At 43.0% G+C, this 23,572-nt stretch overlaps 1 protein-coding gene across 1 annotated transcript; it reads left to right on the forward strand.

The window, feature by feature from the left end:
- Positions 1-1,488: 1,488 nt before the first annotated feature.
- Positions 1,489-22,396, forward strand: gbb (glass bottom boat). The gene is made up of 6 exons (XM_043414255.1): positions 1,489-3,162; positions 8,135-8,324; positions 11,797-11,951; positions 19,829-20,017; positions 20,934-21,010; positions 21,197-22,396. The coding sequence occupies exons 1-6, from the start codon at positions 2,703-2,705 to the stop codon at positions 21,455-21,457; spliced, it is 1,332 nt and encodes a 443-aa protein (XP_043270190.1). The 5' UTR covers positions 1,489-2,702; the 3' UTR covers positions 21,458-22,396.
- The last annotated feature ends 1,176 nt before the right edge of the window (positions 22,397-23,572 follow it).

A 23,572-nucleotide genomic window follows, 5' to 3' on the forward strand; every position in this document is an offset into this window, starting at 1 on the left:
TCTCGAATTTTTCCTCAGACCTTCGTTTCGTGCTTCGTCGTTATTGCGGGTACGTTTTTCATAAATTTCGTAAGAAACGTTTCATTCTCGTTATGTGATTTTTTTCTTCGTGCGTTTAAGCACGTTTATCGAAATAACCAATGAGACGAACCCTTTAAAATTTGAAATGCGTATCTGTCGATTGGCCTCTGTGTAAATTTCAAGACTTAATAAAATCGTTTCGTGCATGAACTACCTTGACGAGTCACCTGGATCCGAATTTTAGTACCAACGCTCCCCGCATCCGTCTCGCGTTCGAACGGATCGGATCCGACAAAGAAAGTCGTTAAAATAGTGTTGAAACAAAGGTATAACCGGCATTCTTGGAAACAAAAGTAAGAAGAGACTCCCTGCTGATATTCCCAAGTGGGATTATCGAGATAGCAGTTGTAATAAATGAAGACGGTCATCTTTTTAAGATGCTCCTCTCAAGCTTGAATTCATGAAGCCATCTTCCCAGTGGGGAGTCCAAATTTCTTCCACCGTATATTCGTGTACGCAATCTCGATTTTCAACTGAAATAAAATAACACTGAAACTGTTCTGGGGGGATGGAAAGAGTGGGCAGATTCTTGGAAGTGTTTTTTCTCAATAAACTGATCGTGGAGCGTTTATTATTGCTTCTCAGTCCCTGCGTCAAGTTTCACCAGTTTGAAGCGCGTGTCAAGACGAAATACAGCGTTCCACGTGCTCACTTGTCGTCGTGTGCTCTTTTCACTGCGGAGTGAAAAAATCGACTTGAGTTTCGTCGGATTTTATCGTTATTCTATTGTGCATTGCCCATTAAGGGGGGGGGGGGGGGGGGGGGGCACGATTTCGAAGAGATTTCTCGACAGACGTTTCGCCTCAAGATTTCTTGAGCTCTGAAACAGAGCGGCGTGCCCGGCAAAGTGCGCTGTGCAACGAGCCGAAGTTCACGCGGAGCAAGATCCGAAAATCGTTTGTGCTTCGGAGCCAAATCATATCTCGGTCGCACTGCGATGGAGGACACCGTGTTTTTCGTGCCCGCGTTTTCCGCAGGGCAGGCCGCGGATATTCGTTGTCATTTGTTCCGAAAACGCGACTTCTCGGGTGTCGCGCATTTCCGTAGATCGGATTACGTTCGAAAGCGGTAATCAGTCGACTCGCGTCAGACGAGAAAGTGCACGGAAATAAATTCTCGTTGCGAGGCATCCGGTCGTTGACCTCCGCCCAATCGATCGCTCCCATAAAAAACTCGGGAAACTCCTCTCGTCTCTGCTTAAAATGAGGAGCAAGGTGCGACGTCGAAGTCTCCGCTCGGCATCGCGCCATAATTAAGGAAAAGCGAACGGGGAGGGCCCAAAAGAAGAAACGCGTACGCGAGACTTAATACGCTCCTGAAAGGCGGTGGTGAGGCCGTGAGGCCAAAGACGAGGACTTGTCCACGAGAGACTCGAGGAGAGCACACCGCAGAGTCCGTAAGCAAAAGCTGCCCAGGCAGTGGCAAAGCGGCTCAACATTGAACAAGTCCACTCTGCGTTCGTGTACGCGTTTGTGTGCCGTTGGTGTTGCACGGTCCGCGCGTGCGACTCGTCCCAGACAAACAGACTCTCGGCTCTGGGCTCTGTTGGCTCATTGCGTATTGCCAGCTCTCAGAGTCCAGCGGTCAACGGGAGTTGTCGGTAGCGGCTCCGGTTAAGCATATTTATTCTCTGCCTATCAATCTCCGCCTTAACAACCGTCCCCGTATTTGTCTCCGCCGACTGAAATACCCCAGCAAACGTTCGTTCTTTCGCCCCCGCCCTCGTTTCCGGATCGCGTGCGGGACCGGCTCTCTCGGTCTTCCCTGAAGATCGGTATTAGTATGGAAGCGGTAGGAAACGAGCGCGAGTCTCTGGTGAAGCCTGCCAACGAAGAAAAGTGTGCCGGAAGTGAATTCGACGACTTGGGCCATCAGAAGCGATGAGAAACGGAGCGAATACGGGGCTTTTTAAAACCGGCTGATCGGCGCTGTGGCCCAAGGGAGCCCGGAGCCTCGTTTCTGAAAGTGTCCACTGGTGCTGGATTAAAGCTGAACTTAAAAGTCCCGAGAAGTCCGAGAAATCGGAAGAGACGTTGCGAGGGGGCGCGAAGCGGCGCAGAGGGAGCAGAGACTCAGGCCTCAGGACAGCGAGGAAAACGCGAAAGGTTTTTTATCACTCGTGGAAAATAATCGGTGGTGTTCGTTCTCGTTCGAGTGTTTTGAAAGTGATGAAAATCCGTGGGAAAAATCGTTGAAAATCATTGAAAAGGAAAACAAGAAGCGGAGCTTCCTTTTGCACATTTCGCGCGGAAGATAAATCGAGAGTGAAACGCTACGCGCTTCGTAAAATCGACGAACTGGATCGTATCGGTACAGGATTAGAGAAGGCTAGCCCGGGGAGCCCGGGAAACGTGAAATCAGCAGGGACGAAGAGAACAATCGGGGAAAGGATCGGAAGCAGGAAGCGGGCGAACGACGAAGTGGACCGCCGGGCGGCAACCCCCGGGGTGGAGGGTGCGAGGTCTCGAAGACCGGAGACAAAAACGAGGACGAGGAAGAAAAGTCGTGAAATTCTTATGATAAAAAATGAGAGGCTCGATCTCTCAACGAGCATAAAATCCATCGAAAGTTATCCGATAAACGCTCGTTCGTTCTGACAGACGAATCCAAATCGGCGAGTTATGTTCGAGGCTGCGCCGATGTTGAGAAGACCGCGAAGTTTCTGCGGCCAGGCCTGCGGTATTTTCATATTCGTGGCGACGCTCGTCGACCTGACGAACATCGCGTTATCGGCTCGTATGAGCGGCCTCTACATCGACAACGGTCACGACCAGACCGTCGTTCACCGAGTCGTTTCCCAACGCGAAAAACGCGAGGTCGAACACGAAATATTGAATCTTCTCGGGCTGCCGGACAGGCCGAGGAGCATCGCCGGTAAATCACCTCAGGTACGAAGGTCCGCGCCGAAATTTCTTCTCGATATTTACGAGAAGCAGGCGCTCGGCGAAAACGACGACGCCGAATCGGCCCTGACCTCCGCCAATCATCGCCGCGATGTCGAATCCGGCGAGTTCAATCTCACCGGCCAGGATCTCAGGGCGATCGACCAGAGCGACGTCATTATGACTTTCGCTGCGCACAGTAAGTCTTTCGTTGTAGCTCAACATTTTTCCTGGGGGCCGAAAAGCCGCCGATTTTCTTGGCCTCTTCGTTTTCTCACAGCGTCCTTTCGTCTCGCGCCCACGAATCTCTGTTTCTGAGGATCGATCGGTACTCTCGTTCATACGCGGACGGAAGATCGTAAGCAAAATGGCGGTTTCGCGTGGCACCGACTCGATGTCGCTTTCCTTTTTAATCCGATGTTTGGAGAAATTTTTCAATCGTTTCTTCCGTTATCGCGGTAAGAAAGCAATTTGTAAAGAAGCTCTCGGTAAACGCGTGATTCCCCGTGGCTGATGACCCGCTGTTGTGTTGCCGCGCGCGCGTAGGCACGCTCGATCGTTGCGCGTGGAGGAATCCTTCTCGCTTGTGTGCCCGAAGATCGAGTATTCTTCGCGGGAATGCTGCCCCGGAGATCGAAACGGGGAGAGAAAATTCTTCGTTTTGTTTTTTTCGATAGACACGATAATGTGTATTTAGCGGCGATAGCCTCCTCCACTTTGCCAAGGTTTGAACCTCTTCCTCGACGGGATAGCGACGCAGAATCCATAAATCACGATGAGAAAAGATCGAAGAGTTTCCCCACCACCTTACGTAAAAACGTGAGGATTAAATCGCGTGGCATAACGCGCCAAGGGAAAACGAACGTGAGATTCGGAGGTCCCATCGAAGCAAAAAGGCTTTGAGAAAATGTTCCTTCTTCGTGCGCGCGGACGTTTCTTCGAGTGAATGAACGCTCGATGAAGGGGCACCAGAGCGGGAAGATCCAACTACGGAGGGGATAAAATCTTGCGAGATCGCTTGATTTTTCTCTCTCTCTCTCTCTCGATTTTCTTTCTCTTTGGTCGCGAGACAGGCGATACGTGCGCGACATCGAGGCTGAACACGTTCGATATATATAGAGGCAGTTTTTATACGAGAATTCTTTGCTCTCTTATCTTTCAAGATGCTTTGAAACTTTGATATTCCGTGTGCGTATTTCTCTCAAGTATACGCCATCGTCTTACGAAGATTCACGTTTCCTCGTACGATAATTTATGGGATTGCGAGGAGACTCGAGGCGCATTTGTTTACAGAAGCAGCTCGGCGCTACGTTGTTGCAGGCTTCGATTCCACGAGTCGTTTATCGCTTCCGTCACTATATCGCAGAAGTTTTTTCTTCACGATCGATCACAAATCTTTGGTTCATCCACTACTTGAGCAGCGAGCTTGTAATTATAATTTTCAATTGTCTCCTGGCTCGAATACTTCGGAGCCTCGTTAGTGCGTCAACTTTCTTCTCTGTTTCTCCGCTCTCAAATAACTTTATAAGCTAGTGTTTCTGCTGCACGGCAGTGCTACAACTTCCTGTTTACTTTTTCATTAACTCCACGCTCGAATACGCACGTTCTCATACAATCCCATTTCCGAATACGATGATCCCTAGACACTGCGTTACTTCAATAATTTCGAAGTAGCTCAAACCTCAACGAAAGTCGTGAGGCGAGGTTAATTGAGACTAAGCGCCGATTAAGGTAGCTCATGCACCAAACGATTTTCTTAAACGAGTCTTGAAATTTAGATAAACGTGCTTAAATGTGAAGAAAAACACACTGGGTCGAAGGGACTGTGCGTAAAAAATCGTTTATCTTTCCACATAACGAGAATGAAACGTTTCTTACGAAATTTATGAAAAACGTACCCGCAATAACGACGAAGCACAAAACGCAGGTCTGAGGAAAAATTCGAGACGATTGTCTTACCAGTAATGAAGAAATGTTACCTTAAAGATTGAACGAAATTGGTAATTAGCACTCGTAACCTCACATTTTTTTCGGCATTTTGTTTCTTCTTGGCTTGGCCCATTCCCGTCACAGCATCCTGTCTTTTTATTAATACCTTTTTCTCCGTTCATTCTCTTTGTGTTTTCCCTTTGCGCTCTCCGAAGCGATTTTTAATATAAAAAACTATAGTATTTTTGTGAGGGACGAGGGAAATTTGGGGTTCGGTCAGTGATGGATTCCCGATTGATTAACGACTTGTCATTTCATTCGTAAAAGTATAAGTTTAAAAAATGTATTTACAATTTCGAATGTATAACTCTGAGATTAATTTGAGATGATTATATATCTTTAATGAGGGAGTAAAAATCGATGGAATTTAGACACCCGTAAAATACGATCGTTCGGGCACGATCTACCTTAACATTAACTGCAGCGAAGAGGGCATCTGCCAGAAGAGTTTCGCGATTGTTTCGAAGGTTATTGATAAAATCACACGTCGAACACTGTCACGGGTACGTCAAAGAGAACGAGCGAGTTAGGGAGGGAGAAAAAGGAGCGAAGAGAAAAGGCGCAAAAGAATGAAATAAAGAGAGGAAGAGAAAGAACGAGTTTTTAGCAATTTGTCGATGGTGCGGGCACAGCCCATGACCACGTCTGTGGTCTCTCGATGATACTTTGAGATCGCACACGCACCCGAAAATTGAGCTATTCGAGAGTGCTCGAGGCCGCTACTCGCGCGGGACAAGAGAGAACGAGGATAAAGTATAAGAGGAAATAAAGAAAACGAGGATGAGGAGGAGGTTCGATGGGAGCTCCGACTACGGAGATCGAATCTCTCGAAAAAGCCCGAGGAGCCGAAACTCGCTCCATATATTATCCACCGTTTCTGCGTCAGGGCCCCGGTGTCCGAGGATAGCCAAACTCATATTATATCGAGCCCTGAAAGTCAAAAGGGCCGATTGCTCACTCATCGCTATCCCAATCTCGTCTTTCTTATCTCAAAAGACTGTTCATTTGCAAGAGTGGAATATGTCTTAGTGCTGAGAGAATCGAACAGCGACGAGTCAATGTATCTTTCTCTCTCGCAGTATAGTTAGAACCGGCGAAGGCTCCAGGTAAAAATGTCTCAACTTGCCCAATTTCTTCTTCTCCGTTCTTCACGTCTCTTTTCGCCGTTGCTGCTGCTGCGCTTTCCGGTTGTCTCGCGCCTGTCACTCGCGCGGTACAATCTTGTTTCGACGCATGGAAAAATATGGCTTGCGTCATGAAAGCAATTTAGAAAATTATTTTTCTTCTCGCTGTACTTTTCGCTCCTCCTTCGGCTCCCGTCTCTGTTACCTCTGGCTCGAGGGTCGAGAGATATTCTTGTACATTTAACAATCGACTCGGGAGCAGAACGAAAGATTTCGGCACCCGCGAATCCGCGTTCCCGACGCCACGAGCTTGCGGAGCTTCCTCATATCACAAACGCGAAGGAAACTATATCGAAGAATTCCGCTTAATTGGGGCCTCCGAATCATTCTGACGAATTTCAATCGCGGCTAAATCGACGACGATACTCTCGCGGACATTGCCTTTAGGCGCGGGACTAAATTTCGTGGGCTTCATCGAGCCTGCGACGCGATTTTCCGCTATAATTTAATCGTGAAAAAATTCTCTCGACATTTGCTATTCGCTCAATTTCGCTCAAAAAGAAACATCTGCGGAAGGGAACGAAAGTCCCGGTTTCCCGGGACGTTTTATCAATTCGGCAATCGACGATGGAGTTTTCGCTTTAGAATCCCCCTCACAGTGATAACCGAGTCCGAACGAGAGCGTTGCGAGGCCCGGTGAAATCGATAGACACCTCGAATTAGCGCGAAATCAACGAGATTAATGAGTCAGTGCCGGATCGAAATAAAAAAAAAAGAGGGAGCGAGATGAATGAGAGTAAGACAGAAAAAAGAGGACTCGAGAGGAGGAATGGTCGGGAAGAGATGAAGCGTCGGAGTAGGGATAAAAAACAAAAGTCCTGACGGCGCTCTGGGGTCCCAGAAACGGTTCCCGAGGGGCCTCGGAGAGCTATTTGGACCACCCCGATTTGGGACCTTCCTCTTCACTGTACGCGCCGGCGGTTTCTTTCCTCTCTCTCGCTCTCTTTCCCCGGCTTTCTCTCTCTTTTGCTCCCGGCAATCAGGTGCCGTTGGAATGCGACCTTCCAAAAAAGAGAGTCAAAAACAGAGACGGATAAACGTCTCTTGGTGAGAAAGACGGAAAAGTGAGAGAGGACGCGAGCCGAGAAACAAAACAAATTTTTATGCCCTTATCCAACCGAGGAAGAACATTAGGCATTACTTAGCGAGCCGAAAAGGCCCTCGGCTTATATCCTTCCTAAATTCGTCCGCGTACATGTGTACGCGCTTATACGGGGTGTTCGGAGAATGGAGAGCGGCGACTCCAGCTCAGACTTCCGCTCAAAACCTCTCCTCTGGAGCTTCCTTTTCTCAATGTCTTTTCAACCGACTCCCGCCGCGGTAAGCAGTTTTTCTTACATCTCCCAATTAGAGGCGGACCTCCGATCAATTGAATTTTCATAAAACCCATTAAAGCCTTTCCAGTGCCCCCCGAGTTGCTTCACTCCATTTCGGTGATAGAAAACGGGCACGAAACGTTTCACAGCGAGTGAGACGAGGCCCCGCCTGCGCGTTTTGACAGGACGGTCACTTCTCATCGTCCATCAAATGTTTAAATTCATTTTGCGACTTTCCAAGTCAACGGATTTACTACTCGGACACCCTTTGTGTGCATCGTCGGGATAGTTAAGCGTGTATAAGTATAGTGGTTGGGGAATGAGACGGTAAGGCCCGGCAGAAGAAGAAGAGAGATAAAGTGAAAGAGCTCGAAGAAGAGCCAAGAGGTATAACGTGTATACAGTTATAGAGGTTGGGCTCGTTTTCTGTGGAGGCTAAGGAAGAAAAGAGTGATTTCACGCAGCGAATCTTCCATGGCTCGTTATAGAATCAAGGATTTCATTTCTATTTGCTTTTCTCCCATCTCTCCATCGCTCTCTTCCGACTTTTATTGTTATTAATCGACATTGGACGAGCTGTTTGGCAAAATAAACTCTTCGAAGGGCCATTGCGCGCGTGTGTGTGGCTTCCCTTAAAGCAGAGCGTGAGCGAGCGTTGATTTTTTGTTTCTTCTATCGTCAGATCATCATGTACCAGGAGTGAGACACGAGCGAGGCAAGAGGCTGTGGTTCGACGTATCCGAAGTGCCACCGGGCGAAAATATCATTGGCGCTGAGCTCAGGCTCTACAGAAGCATGGAAATGAAGCACCGAAAAAATCGAGGATCTTCGTACACGATCACTGCTTATCGGCTCCTTAAAACTGACGATGGGTAAGCATATCTCTACAATTTCATTTTAATTCGACCCTCACGCACGTGGGATTTTTTCGTCGCTAGTTCGTTACTGAATATTGAAATAATCACGGGATTTTCCATGCATCTTTTCTTCCCGGTTCCCATACACTTTTCGAGGTTTATCGAGCACTGTATTTTCGTATTTTTGCGACGCTCAAAAACTCCAGGCCCGTTTCTCTCTCCGTTTCACGAGGTTCGGCTCGTTTCGTGTACACTTTTGACATCGTCATCGGTAGGAACGGCTAATTAGTCGGGTCCGTTGGGTGAACGTGGCTTCTCAGGATCCCGAGATCCCAGGTAGAGGTCCTTCGAGAAAGGATCGATTCCGATGCTCCCACAGAGGCGACCTTCGATCGAGCTTTCTCACTTCGTGCGCGCAGTTTCTCGCCTGCTTTATTCCTCGTGTTTTTAAGAGCATTGAGCAAACCGCAAGATATCGTAGAAGCGGCTTTTATTTTTATTGCGAATCGCATCGCTCGCCTATCAAATCATTTCAGCCGTTCGATATTTCCCCCCATCTTTACATCGAACTCGAATTATTGCCATCTGATTTATCCATCCGGTCTATACGACTGGGTACGAAAAAATGATGGAGAAATCGCACGCACTCTTGACTACTCTTGTGGCTCATTCAAAAAGCCCCGACTTTCAATGTAAACTTCGTACACAAGCTTGTGCGAGGACACGTCATAAGACGCTGATCGTACCTAACTTTTTCTTCGCGCCGCTTCCCTCTCGCTCTCTCTCTCTCTCTTTCTCTCAGCTTCTCATACGGTACAGGAAACGCTATTCCGTAAATTGAGGTAAATTAGTGGCGGGTACGCGTGTACGAGTCTCCGTGTGGATATTCCTCGCGGTTGCCCTCGTGTCTGGAGCGGGCGTTATTTAACCTACGCAACTTGGAGCATATGACGAGTTCGAATTACACTAAGACGTACGTATTCGTGCGCGTGTGTATATGCGAATGAAATATAAAACGCGGCAGAAAGCCCGGTCTCTTTGGGCTGTTAAGGTAACTCCTGTACTGCATGCTACTCAAATGAGTGCTAAATTTTCAAAACGCTTTTGGACCAAGTTCAACCTACCGATTAAACTTATCGTTAGTATATATGTATTCAAGCATATTTTATTAACGTGAAGAAATATTTGAAACGATAGTTTTGCAAAGCTATCAACTGACAGATGCAAATTTCCATGACGACACATTTTCACAGCTATTTTTCAAAGAATCATCTGTATTTTTTAACCGATTTTGTTGCACCAAGTCTCATTTTGTTCCTCAACCGATCCTCTGCGAATTCACCACGTAGATTTTCCTTTAAACTCATTCCTGAGATAAATTGTTAATGAAAAAGTCTTTTTACTCGATGAACAATTATCTGCAACGGTGAAACGATCAAGGTAAAAAAACAACTACACGGTGGATTGACAGAGGACCGGTTGACGAACAAAATGAGACTTGTTGCAATAAAATCGATGAAAAAACGCAGATAATTATTTGAAAAGTACCAGTGAAAATGTGTCAGCGTGAAAATTTTCATTTATCAGTTAATGATTTTGCAAAACTAGCCTTTTTAATATTTTTACATCTCAATTAGATACGCCGTAATACAAATCCACTAACAATACATTTAATCGTTAAGTTAAACCTGGTCTAAAAGCGTTTTGAAAATTTAGCACTCATTTGACTAGCCTGCAGTACAGGAGTTACCTCAATCCCTTCCTTTTTCTCCATCCTTACTTTTTGCCCGAAGATTCGTGTCGCGCAGCTCTTCCGTCAAATTCGCGAACGTGTGTGTCGCATCGTTCCTCTTTTTCCCGGTTGTGTATGCACCCGCGCATCTTCGTTTCCTCGAAATCGCCTTCTTTTTCTATCGTACCTAACTCCCTTTTTTCTCTCGCTGTTGTTGCTCTTATTTACGAGGATAATCGCTTTGACGAAACGACTCGTCGATCCTCCTCCAAACTCCCATTTTTCTCGCTAAAAATATTCGACGCATTCTCCTCCCGGCTCTCACATGCCTCTCTTCTCCGAATGACCGATCGCTGATATTTCTTCTCCAGGTTATATTTTATACGCTCGCGTATATATATACGCGCATAGCATAAATACGTATGAGAATTTTTTGCGTGTTTCGCGAGACAAACTGGCGACACGACCCATCCTTTTTTCTCTCTCCATCTCACTCACGTCAAACCACGCACATACACACACGATCGAAATGGAGCGCACTCGAATTCCAGATAGATTCTTCCATCCTAGAAATCTGTAGCATCAAAATGCCTCCTCATTAGAGTCCCGTTTCTATAGAAACATACGCGGAGAGACTTACATCCGATAAATTCATCTTTCCATTGGGACGTACATCAGCACACGGTGGAAATGAGAACTGTTGTGAATGGTGTAAAGAAAGGATAGTTTCGTCGAATTTCACAGTAATAAAAAGGGCAATTTATCTACTCGGAGAAAACGGAGTCGTTTTGTGGAGGGAGGAATATATTATTTTTCAAGAATTTTCGCTATTTTTCGTCCCTTGGAAACAGCCTCATGTGGACACAAAATAGTGACGCACGACAGAACTATATTTCCTTTCGTTTTCGAGTGTTATTCGTCATGTCAGACTTACCGATAAGTGGAGTTGAATTTTATGAGAAAAGTATTACCGAATCAACGAATCTCGTTTCGTTCACCACGATTCGTTAGCAATTGAAAAGTGTCTATCGGGAAAGTTTCATTTTGTGTAAGAAAATATAAATCGAAGCTTACTTTTACAGCTAAAAATCAAAGCCTTTTATTGAAGAGGAAAACAAAAGTCTTGTGACGTGGAAACTTCATTTTTTCATCAACCCGATTCTCTACGAACGGCGACCACTTCAACGTTGCAAGCCAAGCTAAATCGGCCAATCTTCAGTATAAATACGCTGCGCGTCTTGCCTTCCTTTTTTAATACTTGGCGTCAGAACGCTTCCTTGTTTCAAGATTCTCTTTTTTCACCATTGAATTTTCGATGACTAATAAGTCTCATTAGAATGAATTGATGTCGTGCTTTATCTCTTGAAAACACTCGGAAATGTTCCTTCGAAATCACTACTGAAAATTCCTAATCCTTTAACCCTCTCAGTTTTTCTTTCTCCATTCTTATATCACGAAAAATATGAAACCGTCCTATGATTCACTGCAAACCGCAGGAATGTTAGAGGAATCGGTTTTTTTTATAGTTGCATAAGATATTCGTCGTTACGAGTGCATTATTGACGAGGAATTGCAACGTCGCCTAATGAGTTTGCTTTCAATGCAACATTACAATGATTATGATAATTTTCATTATTATTATTATCATTATTATCGTCGTCGCTGTCGAATGGTTATTCAGACTTCTCACATCGAATAATTTCACGTAAACGCGGTATAAAGTGTTTTCAACATGCCTTAATTTTTTCACTGCAGCACTCGAGAATTGCAGTACGTAGATTCGACGAATACGACGGTAGGAAAAGAGGGATGGATGACGTTAAACGTCACCGAAGCCCTGCAGCATTGGGTCAACAACCCGGAAGGCAACAAGGGATTGTACCTCTCGGTGCATCCGGCAGATCGTTCCGGTAAGTTGGCTCTAGTTTTCGAGGGCACGGCAATTTCAGCTCGTCCTGAATTTCCGCATCTGCTTGTTTTTCTGGGGAGTTTTTTGTGTTGAACATTTGTATATTGGGCATGCGTGTTAATGAAATTTTTCGATCAAGTCAATGAAAATGGAATGGAAGGTGAGCATTGACACACTTGGAATTTCCACTGAAATCAAAAGCGGATGGATTTTTTGTTTGAGCTTCAACTTGACTTAGAATTTTCTCACGTCGGAACGTATCGTTGACGCAATTGATATCGAATATTTATTGAAGCAAAACAATTTAAATCTGAGCTTTTCCGGTATTGTAAATGAATTAAATGGCGCGCGCATTTATAGGAGCGAGAAATTTTCGCGTTTGGAGTTCGAGCGCGTTTCTCGTTATTGGCGCTGGCGCAAGTGCGGATCGCGAAACTTCCTCAATCGAGAATGTTCAACGAGATTTATAAACGTTCACTTGTCTGCGAAGGTAAAACGCCTACGAGCACCGCATCGAAATTCTCTCGATCAATCTCTAAATATAGCCCTTCCGCAACCAGCTGGCCGAATATAATTGAACGAGCGCGAACCAAAGCCCGCGAGAAGTTCCGCGCTCAATGTACTGTGTACCTGCTTGTGTAAAAGTTTTACGCGTGCCCTCACGCGGAGCGAGTGGCCCCTCTCTTGAAATCACGCGCTCCATTCGATTTTCAAACATTTCTGCCAACCTCCTCACACGTACGAAAACATCGGAATCTTGAGGGGTCTACTCTAATGATAATTTTCAAAAAATCGATTTTTTTATTGCATCTTTCGAAAGTATAAATATTCAAAAGTATCGTACTAAAATTTTATAAAGATCTGAGCAGTCCGAGTGCACTTTTGGGCGACGTTTACTTGACTGTCTGACCGCGCTGATACGCACCGCGCACCTGCCTCTGTTTAAACGCGTTTTTCTCAAAATTACGTTTGCCGAGGGCTCGTTGATCAAATCTCCGAAACTATTCGACCGACCCTTACCAAAATTTCACCACGTGTTCTTTATGACCACAACTGAAGCGCGTGTCATACGAATTTTGAAATTTCGAGTCGAACTTTTTTTTTGTTGCAAAAAACGATGGAAAAGACGTGCTTTTTCGTCGTGGTTTTTGGAAAAATGCCAGCCGTTTTGTCATTTTTGAAAAAAATCAAAAATCTTATGACACGCGCTATAGCCATTTACCTACTGAATCTAAAACCACTTTTTTTTCTCCGATCATCCGTTCCAGAGATTTAATCAACAGCGCACACCCATCTTTTTATCGGACCTGTTTTCTCCCCCATTTTTCTGTACGAAAACTGAGTAAAATAAATATAAAAAACGATATTTTGTGTATTTTTGAGGCCTGACAATTTTTATATCCATATTTATAATTTTTACCGGTCAAAAGAAATTCGTGAAAATAGTATTTCCTTTGCTCGTTTAACTAGGGTGGGCCCCTTAAACTCTCCTGCTTGCAGCAGTTTTTATCCGGGAAATAAGGAGCCGTCAGTACCGCACCGCAGTGTGTGCAAAGCTCATTTGTAAATTTTCCCATTCTCACAGCTCTGCTTTCCCGTTACAATTGCTAAAAAAAGGTTTTCCTCAGTATAGTCACACCGAGAAAGCATATTTCTTGATACAACAAAAAATCAGTCGACCAATTCAACCGAGTGACGAACAATCGACCGAACTCTCGTTGACTCAGCGATCTTCGTTTTCTTCTCCACCCTTTTTTTATCCAGCATTTGTCGAAGCGGAAATTTTGACTTTGAATCTGTCCCAAAAATAAAAGACACGGATATAGAAGGGATGATTTTGAAAAGCGAACGTTTGCTCGTCGCAAATGCACGTTCTTTCAGTCCCTGCCTCATCCGCAACCAATATTCAACTCAGCTAGGTTCAAACGCGGATCGAAAGTGTCCCGAATTTTCGAATTTTTGTTGCTCCGCAGGCACAGCAACGTTAAATTTGTTCCCCTCCCACAAAACCGAGTACAGATTCATTTTCCACACACTTATATCGCCCAACGTGGATGCAGATTTTTTCAAAGGGTTTACAGTGACGAGCAGAAGTTTCGGGCCACTGCGCGTCCGCGCGTATAGCGGGAATTTTTGCATGCGCATTCTACAGCAAGAAGTGCGTCACTCCCATCGCTCCTCTCAGCTGTTTTTATCTTTTCGCTGTTCGCTCACTTTTTCTCTCTCTCTCTCTCTCTCTCTCTCTTTCCCACTCTTCCGATATGCATATACATGCAGAGATATTGGTTACTTACGTTACTTCCCTCCATGAGAAACCAACGTGCTGCTGGACTTGATCGAGCAACCGGTTTACCTTTGATCATTCGATGCACAAACACAGACACGGACGCGCGGGTCCGTGGATCTACACGTCGACGAAAGTGTCTCGCGGGGAGGCCGAGATTCGTCCAAATTTCGCTCGACATTTAGTTTTTACGTGTCGTTCATTAATCTGGCATTTCCGATGGACGTGCGTGAGTGAAAGCGGCTAAAAAATTCCCAGCGAATAACTAAAACGAGGGAAAAGAGTCGAGTCGAATCGAGTCCGATCGAAGGGGGGAACGAAATCTCCACGATTTTTCGTCGATTCATTTTCTCGTTGGTCTTCGCGGAAATTTCCACAAAGTTTCTCGATCCTCGATACTCGAGAGCGTTGCTTTAATGAGGCGTGAGAGAGCCTGCCTGTTCGTCGTTTCACCGATCGCTTTCGAAAGTAAAACGAGGCATACGTTGAGATAACACACATGCGAGGGGATACGCATTCATATGGAAATAAAAAAACGAAAATAAATGAAGAAAAAAAAGCATTCAACCAACACCCGAGAGTCACACCTCCGAGTCGAACCACCTACGTACTTTATGTATTAATATCACAGCTCGGGATCACGCGGATCACATTTTACTTGCGACACGTTCCACCTTTTCTAGCGGCAATTATATTGTTGTTTTTTTTTCTCGCGTCCCCGTGTGTACATTGATTACGCAGAGTGCGAGATACTTTTATCGGAATAAATAAGATTTAATCCGTGTTCTATGACAACGCTAAACGAACCGTGCTTCAATTTAATATGTGCACGTATACATGAATTCATTTATTTACATACAATGGAAGTGGTGCGCCTTTTCTTTTCGAGAAGAATTTTGTCGACGATTGCACTTTCGGTTCACTCGCAATTTGTTTACGCAAGTCGGATTACGCGGATTGGGGTTTCCAAATAATTTCGTATCCTCCCACGAAAATTAAGGAGAAATCGAGGCACTTAAATCGACCATCTTCGACTCGGTCGGACAGTGAACTCCTCGAATATTGCGCCGCTAGGGAAATTTTCGCTCAATTTTCTCCATTCTTTTCGTCGATCCTTGCCACGGACTCGTGCCAATTTTCTTCCCCTTTCAACGCACAATGTCCGATCAGCGTCTTTGAACGAACACCGAAAGAGGAAACGAAGAATTTTTTGTTTTCATTCGCTCAGACGCTTTTCCGGGGACTCTCTCATTAAGCACGCTGAGACAAAAATTCGGTTCTAACGCTTGAAAAATGGTCAATTTGACTCAAATATTTAGTCCCACACGCACGACTTTTTTTTGCTACGGAAATAATTTTACGTTGGATCTCCGTAGACTTTTTTGTGGTAAGGAAACTTTCAGCTGAATTGACAAGTTGATAACACCGTTCGAGCAAAAAATTGAGAGTATAAAAAGAAAGCTTCTTCCGAGGTGGACATTTTTATAGACAATTGATTTGCTTCGTCATCGATAAGATTTAGTTAAGCCACACGAAGAGAGAATTCGACTATAAAAATTATTTGTCATTTTGCACAAATCATGATGATAATACATTTCAACAAATTTTCGGTTATATTGAACAGAAATGAACAAATGTTTCGAGTCATTAGAACAAAAGATTTGGTTTCACTCGTTCAGTTAATTAACGTAAAGAAAAATTTAGTGATAGTCAAATGCACGAAGCAACAAAAATATCAACCGAAGACATTTAGTTGTTGCGAGGACTTTTTTTCTCAGTGCAGAAGCATCTTGCTTACGCGCGGACTGGAAAAGGTCGGATTTTTTGAAGCTCATGTGCGAATGCTCAAATATAGATAAAAAAGGGGAAAATTTTGGTGATTCATGGTTTTTATTATGATGCGCTTATATGCAGACATCGGTGCGAGATCCGCGGTGAATTCTTGGAGCAAAGTTGTAACGGGCTTCGCAGGCAGGTGTCCGCAATCACGGCAAATGCGCATTCCACGCCGCGGCCAATTTACCAGCTTTCACGAACTCGCCTCTCGCGGGGCCAGAGCTCCGCGATTCGAAGCACGAGGCATGTGCGCGTCCCCCGTCGGACGCGAGAAACGCACGGAATATCATTAGTTCATCGGCAAAATGCTCTCAGCGCCGCTTTACTTGCAAATTGCGGGAGATTTTTCGTTCGCGAATAAACAAATGCCATCGAACTTCGAAGGATTCTCGAGGACGAAGTTTTGGGACGGAAATAACACTTTTCGAACGATCAGCATCGAGTTCAGCACCAATTTACTGTTTTGGAGACGGAAATCGATACTTCGCGGTGAAGCTCCTTTGCGTCGGAGTTCGCGGCGGTCCCAGATCCGTGTTCGATTCGATTGTTGCTACGATCACATTTCCCTGGGACGGAAAATTCGGCGTAAGAGAAAAATTGTTTTTTGTGGTGAAAAACGATTTTTTTACGATACACGGAAACGACTTTGAACTAAATGACTTGTCACCGTCAGACCAAATAAAATCGCACGATTGGTCGAAGAATAATTGAATCTTACGCGAGTCAACTCAAATCGAAATTGAAAATTTTTTAACTCAATACACGAAGAAAACGGATTCGGTTTGTACAGCAAGGAATATATCATTTTTCAAAAATTTTCAAAGTACGTAGCCACCGGTTACAAACAGCACAGTATTTTTTGAATTTTTATATTTTTCGACCCTTCAATGTGGATAGCAAAAAGTGATGCACGTCAGAACTATATTTCGTTTAGTTTTCGAGTGTTATTCATCCTGTCACTTACCCATAAGTGGGAATTTATTGTAGATCACAAATTTTCACTGTCAGCGTAGTTAATTCTACACGGAGAGACTTTTATACGAATATTTCCGACGAATTTGGTAGAAAAATTTTCTATGTTTTGTAGCAGCGCTGTTCTCCGTATCGCCATTCTATTACATTTCACCAAAGTGTATAATAATTTTGATGCCGAAATCAGTTCTCTCAAATCTTACTATGTACGACAGGCTGAATTTAGGTCTGCGAGATTCTTACGTCGAGCGATGTATCGATATCTGCTGAATGTCACTCGTGTCTTTGGCGAAATGTTAAAAATTGGTGAATTGGACTGGACAAATTGCTTGAAATTTTACTATGTGCCACTGGTTAATTTCCATGTTTATACTCGCAACGCCTCCTATAATTGGTGGACGCATGAATTTTGCTATGTTATTGAGCAAAATTCAGTGTGCTAAAAGGAAAAATACGAAACTATGCAATTTCATATCTCCTAAATTTTCATCAAATCACTTCATTATTTACTATGTTTTTTATAAAAATTCGCTCGGTGTTCATTTTTGATATAGTACAGCGCGTTATTTACTACGAACCGTGGTAATGCTTCCCCAAACTTTTCCATTATTTGACACACTCTGTGGCGATTATTATTATAATATCGATGTGGTCCGACGTTACTATAAAAACATAGTAATTTTTGCTATAAAAGTCTCTCCGTGTATGATAAATACACGAATATACACTTTTTTTAGGGTTGCCCAAGCATACTTTACAATATAACAATTTGAAGTGACTGAAAACATTTTTTACTGTGCTTATAGAGAAAAAGAGTCTTGAGTCTTTTTAATAAAAGGTGTGTCCATTGGTCTTTTTACTGTGGTGAATAGAACAATTGTTATTACTGCTGTTCGAATAAATTCTGCAATCCAGTATGTATATACTGTCCTCGAGATAGTATGTTCCTCTAGAATTTTCGGCCTCGTTTTCTCCGTGTAATATTCCGAAATATTTTCGAGAATAATGGTGACACACGTTAGGAAAAATCTTTCTTAACAGAGTTGAAATGATTTATAAATTAATTGGCTAACATCATGGCTCATTTCCAGATTTCAAAATTGATTTTGAATTGTCTCTTGACTATAGTTGCTGCATTGGGTCGATTTTGAACCGCGCGATGGACGTTTGGGTCAGTAGCATTAAAAATAGATTTCGAAATTGAGTTATCCGAACTTGGATCGTTTCGACTTAGAACAGGAAAATCTCGGTTGCGATAGAGCAGTTTACGATCCTGGTTGAAAATCGTTTTCTCTACGATCTGGAATCTCATTGAGATTCCTTTTCAAATTTCCGAATTATTTTCTGAACCCCTGAATTATTACGCACTGGAAAAAAGTTTGCGGACGACGCCGATTCGTCATTGCACATTCACCACGAAGATTTTCTTCTCGGAGGCTCCAGGCAGGTCGTGCTCGCAGTTGGAATTTCTCGCTTTTTGTATTTTCATATTTCCACTTTTGCCACGAAATCAGAAGCATCCACAAAAAGGGAGAGAAACCCGAAAATGAGAGGTTGAGAAAGGGAGAGAGGAAATGCTCTTATAAGCGCAGTGATAATTTAATGACAGGGAGATAAACTTCCAAAAAAAATCGAGATTCACCGACGTGCCTAAGCTTCCGGTGTCTCTTTATACACGTTCGGGAATGGACTCGTCCGATCAATTTGGAGACGCCATTTTTTAGAGTTTCACGCCGAAAATAACGCCTCGCTAACTGATAAACTTCGATTAAAATCATTGCATTTAAGGCTCTATTTCAGCGGTATATTCATACTTATTAGTCCGACGATAACAGAGTTAACGATCTACGCTTACTCTAAAAGTATCCTTTTGTTACTATATCAAGAACGAAACGAGTGAATGGATGCTGAAAGTCTCGGCCGAGCGAGCGAAGTAAGAACCGGGTGATCGACGATGCATACACGACTCGCTAATACCCCCGAGGGAGTTTCGAGATTCTCAAATACTTAAATATTCATGAAGGTTGACTATTAATAAACACGCACGTGACGGTTTCTCGACGTTCCAATGAAACGTTAGAAACGAGAGTTCACGATTATCCTCGAGGTTCCGCCGAGAGTCCTCGGCGCGGCATGAATTTTCATATCGTTCCAAAATCCAGCAACTTCGATCCAATGACGTTCGAAAAAATAACACGAAATTTGTCTTTGTACTCTGTTAACGTTTTCGGGCTGGACGCTCACAAAGTGAACTGAAATTCACAGCTGAATCCTCGAGTTGAGAAAATTCTTGGACAGGACTTTTCCGAAGTGATGAAAACTATTGAATTCTCTTAGAATATTCGCCATTTTGCAGTTCGAAGAAGCGAAAAAGTTGGCGGGACGATTTTTGTAGTACGGGAAATTTCTCACAATGAAGGTTCTCCAAAGATTTTTGTATCTCAGACCATTTGGTCGGAGATCGAAGAAATTCTTTGGACAGAAATGTCTGGAACGTGGCGTTTTACAGTGGGCTCTCAAAGCTGTAAAACTGGAAATAGAAAAAAAGTGTGAGGAGCTTTTACGTGGCAAATTTTCTCCCCTACAAAATCGTTCCTATGGGTTTTTGCTCCAACTCCAACCGTTTTGACAGTACAACAAAAAATCTTGCACTCTACGAATTTGAATGAACTCGAGGGTACGAGGCTGACCGCGTGAGCGACGGAACCCCCTGTAGACGAATGCCGAGGCATACAACAGTTGCAATTAGCTATAATAACATATTCCCCTGATTCTCGTGATTACAGTGCACGAAATGAGACCGGAAGACGTAGGAATAGTTGGTTTTCGTGGTGACGCCGACAAGCAACCGTTCATGGTGGGTTTCTTCAAGAGTTCGGGAATTCGCGAATCGAAAGCGAGACAAAAGCGCGAAGCGAGAAGACGAAAGAAGAGCGATTCGTCGAGTCTTGATTACAGAAACAATCCTTATGCGGGTGAGTAATTTTCATCATCATTCTCAGTTTTTCTTCGTAGAAAAATCCTTCCGAGTACTCAAAAGGGTTGCTGCTCCTTCTACAAAACCGAGAAACATTGAAAAAAGTGAATTTTCCTCATTAATTTGTCGATTAATTTAGTCGAAATTCTCCAGCCCTCCTGGCCACATTTCTCTACACGAGTGACCATAAAAAATTCATTATTATAAACCGTTTAAAATTTTTAAATCACCATTCATTTTGAATATATTTGCAGAAATAAATTTTTTTGATAAATTATCGTTCCCACCATTCCCACGATGTTTGTCGTCAAGCTTTTCGTGTGCTTAAGGAAGTTGAGGCTGTACAGTCTTTTTTTTTACCCAAAAGTTATGACCTGTACCTTTCAAAAGTTAGGCCAGTTTACAGTTTGACAATGTTGCATACACTTTAAAGAAAAGTTAGGGAAAAAAAGACGAAAAACTGGTGAAAGCTCAATCGAAAACACGAACGGTGACGATCCTAGCCTCAAAAAACTGCACGGGAAACAGACTATTATTAATATAATCTCAGCAAATCTCCTAATAAATCTGAAAAAAATTGACATTGTTCAGCAAGCCTTGCTCATGTTGCCCAAAAAATTTCATATTTATAGCATCATTTTTAACGGAGATATCACTGAATGTATCTTGACTTCCATAAGATTACATGTTATTTGGCCCAAATTGTTATTGATTTTTCTCAGCAACAACGCTCCTAAACTGTCTGAAAATTTAAGTGATTTTTTTTTTACGCTTCACTTTATAAGATGCAATCGGTTTAAAAGCGATGACATCATTTTCATTCTAATGCCTCAACTTCCTTAAGAATAAAAGTTTATCCCGAATTCCCGTAGCGTCGTTTTAATGGCTATTTAATGAAAAGTTTAAACTCCCAGATCCGGCGATACAGTACAACTCGAGAACGTGCAAGATTCAGACTCTCTACGTCAGCTTCCGTGATCTTCAGTGGCAGGTGATTACGCAATATTATTTGACGTCTCTTCGCGGTGCGCATATTAGCTGTTTTTCTAAATGCCAAGAATGCGTATGAATACGAGAATATTGAGATTGGAAGAAAGAGGATAAAAAACGCCAACGCCTCGCTCGATAATGAATATTAATTTTTAATACGTTTTTCATTTTGTTTGTTCCAACCTAGGACTGGATCATCGCGCCTGACGGTTACGACGCTTATTACTGCAGCGGTGAATGCAATTTTCCATTGAACGCTCACATGAATGCGACGAATCATGCGATCGTTCAGACACTCGTTCATCTCGTTAACCCTGGCAAGGTGCCCAAGCCTTGTTGCGCACCAACCAAACTATCCCCAATTTCCGTACTCTATTTCCTCGACGAGAGCAACGTTATTCTCAAAAAATACAAAAACATGGTCGTCAAAAGCTGCGGATGTCACTAACGCCCGCGAGCGAGCGCTGTCGAACGCCCTTAATTTCTACTTCTAAGACCACTGTTCGACCAGTTTTTATCATCTTCGATGTTCGTTCGATTATTATTTATTTTTAATTACTTCTTTTTTGTAAAAACGACTCCCCATTTTTTGCTGCTACTTTTCGACTATAATTGCACCGGACGAAGGAGGTGAAAAGTGAAACGCCGCGATGACAGCGATCGATATTTCTTCTCCGTGCGATTTAACTCTTTCGAATGAGAAGCGTCGCTATTAGGCACTAGAAAATTCGCTGATCGAACGGAGTCTCATTTAGTTGGTCAAAAGTGCGGTGGATTAGAGAATTTATTTTCTAAATTCCAATTAATTAAGTTCGTTCAACCGAATGAGATTCGGTTCGATAAACAAAATTTTTATCCCAATTTATAAAAATCGAGCGTTTAGTCTCAACTGAAAGTTATTTCGAGCAAGCAAATGAATTTTTGTAATTTAGTATTATCGTAGAAAATAAGTTTTACTCCGAGCTCGATGAATTTTCGTTACCGATCCACGAGAAAACAGGAAATCAATGAATTTCAAGGTTCGTTGGGTTTTCCGGTTGCTGTCAAACTTCCCATGGGAATCCGTTCTCTGGATTACCAACTTTGTTTACTTTTACCTAGCATTACTTTTTATATCGAGTCATCGATCGAATGGATTTACGAAAATTTCGCACTAGATTACAGTTTCTCCCTAGCGTAAGGTCGGCTCACACTTCGAGCATTTTTGTATGACGAATTTGCAAGGCAAAATCGATGAAAATTCTCAAGTCGTCTCTTCGATTATAGTTTTAAGGAGGGTGGCTACACTCGTCAAAATGATAAGAAATTGATCAAATTTGGTTATAATGTTCTTCAACATCAAGTCCGAAGACACAATTTTTTTCAAAATTTTCTTCTGCTTAGTTATCGAGTAATTACGCATTAAAGCAGATTTCTTATGCCCGGAAATATATGCGAAAACGCTATGCTTATACACTTGAACTTTAGTGATCAATTACTCGATAACTGTACAGAAGAAAAATCTTTAAAAATTTGTATTGTCAAATTTGGCCCTAAAGAATATGTTGACCAAATTTTATTAAATTCTTATCATTTTGAAATTTTTAATGTATTTAACATGATTTAGCATGGCAACATTGTATCGTCGGTAGCCACCCTCCTTAAGGATATATTGCACAGGCGATACAATGTTGCCATGCTAAACCATGCTAAAAACATAAAAAAATTCAAAATGATCAGAATTTTATAAAATTTGGTGAACATATTCTTTAGTGCCTAATTTGACAATACAAATTTTTTAAGATTTTTCTTCTGTACAGTTATCGAGTAATTGATCACTAAAGTTCACGTGTATAAGCATAGCGTTTCCATATATATAGGTATACATTCCGGGCATAAGAAATCTGCTTTAATGCGTAATTACTCGATAACTAAAGAGAAGAAAATTTTGAAAAAATTTGTGTTTTCGCACTTGATGTTGAAGAACATTATCACCAAATTTGATCAATTTCTAATTATTTCGACTTTTGTATCATTCACCCTTAACGTGTCATCAACCGTCCGTCATCCGCCACGAGAAAATATGAGATTGATATTCGACGTAATTTATAACTCTCTCAGACCGTACGTTGCTCCGACGCAAGACGCGCTTCCAGGTCCCATAAAACTGCATCGGTCAGTAAGGTCGGGGCTCCAACTGCCCAGTTCCATCAAGCGAGGTTAGATTGCACCGTAGATACTCCTAAACCGAGAGATAAACTGCATTAATCGATCGAAATATCAATACGAAGTCGGCGTTTCGTGTTGCGTTGGCGCTGTGCGAAAGCGTGCTTTAGTTATCGCAAAATAAAAGTGAGTACACTTTTGTTTTTCATGCTCGAAACGTTATATTTTTTCACAGGCAAGCTAATGCGATGTATTTGAGGCGTAGGTGCTAAATTCATTGGTAAATTTTGCTGATTTTATCCCCCGGGTAGCTGGTATCAGCCGATATTCAAAAATGTTTATTTCCCAACAAAAAAAACAGCTGCAATGTCGGATCACAACGGATTCGTAAACTAGAAAGTATTTTGAGGTGAAATTA

The sequence above is a fragment of the Venturia canescens genome, chromosome 3, assembly GCF_019457755.1.
Source record: "Venturia canescens isolate UGA chromosome 3, ASM1945775v1, whole genome shotgun sequence".
NCBI lineage: Eukaryota > Metazoa > Arthropoda > Insecta > Hymenoptera > Ichneumonidae > Venturia > Venturia canescens.

Excerpts from the sequence above, each read along its gene's own strand:
- gbb (XM_043414255.1), top strand. The coding sequence starts at position 2,703 with ATGTTCGAGGCTGCGCCGATGTTGAGAAGACCGCGAAGTTTCTGCGGC. Across the intron at positions 8,325-11,796 it reads CTCCTTAAAACTGACGATGG|CACTCGAGAATTGCAGTACG; the intron begins GTAAGCATATCT and ends TTTTCACTGCAG. Across the intron at positions 11,952-19,828 it reads GCATCCGGCAGATCGTTCCG|TGCACGAAATGAGACCGGAA; the intron begins GTAAGTTGGCTC and ends TCGTGATTACAG.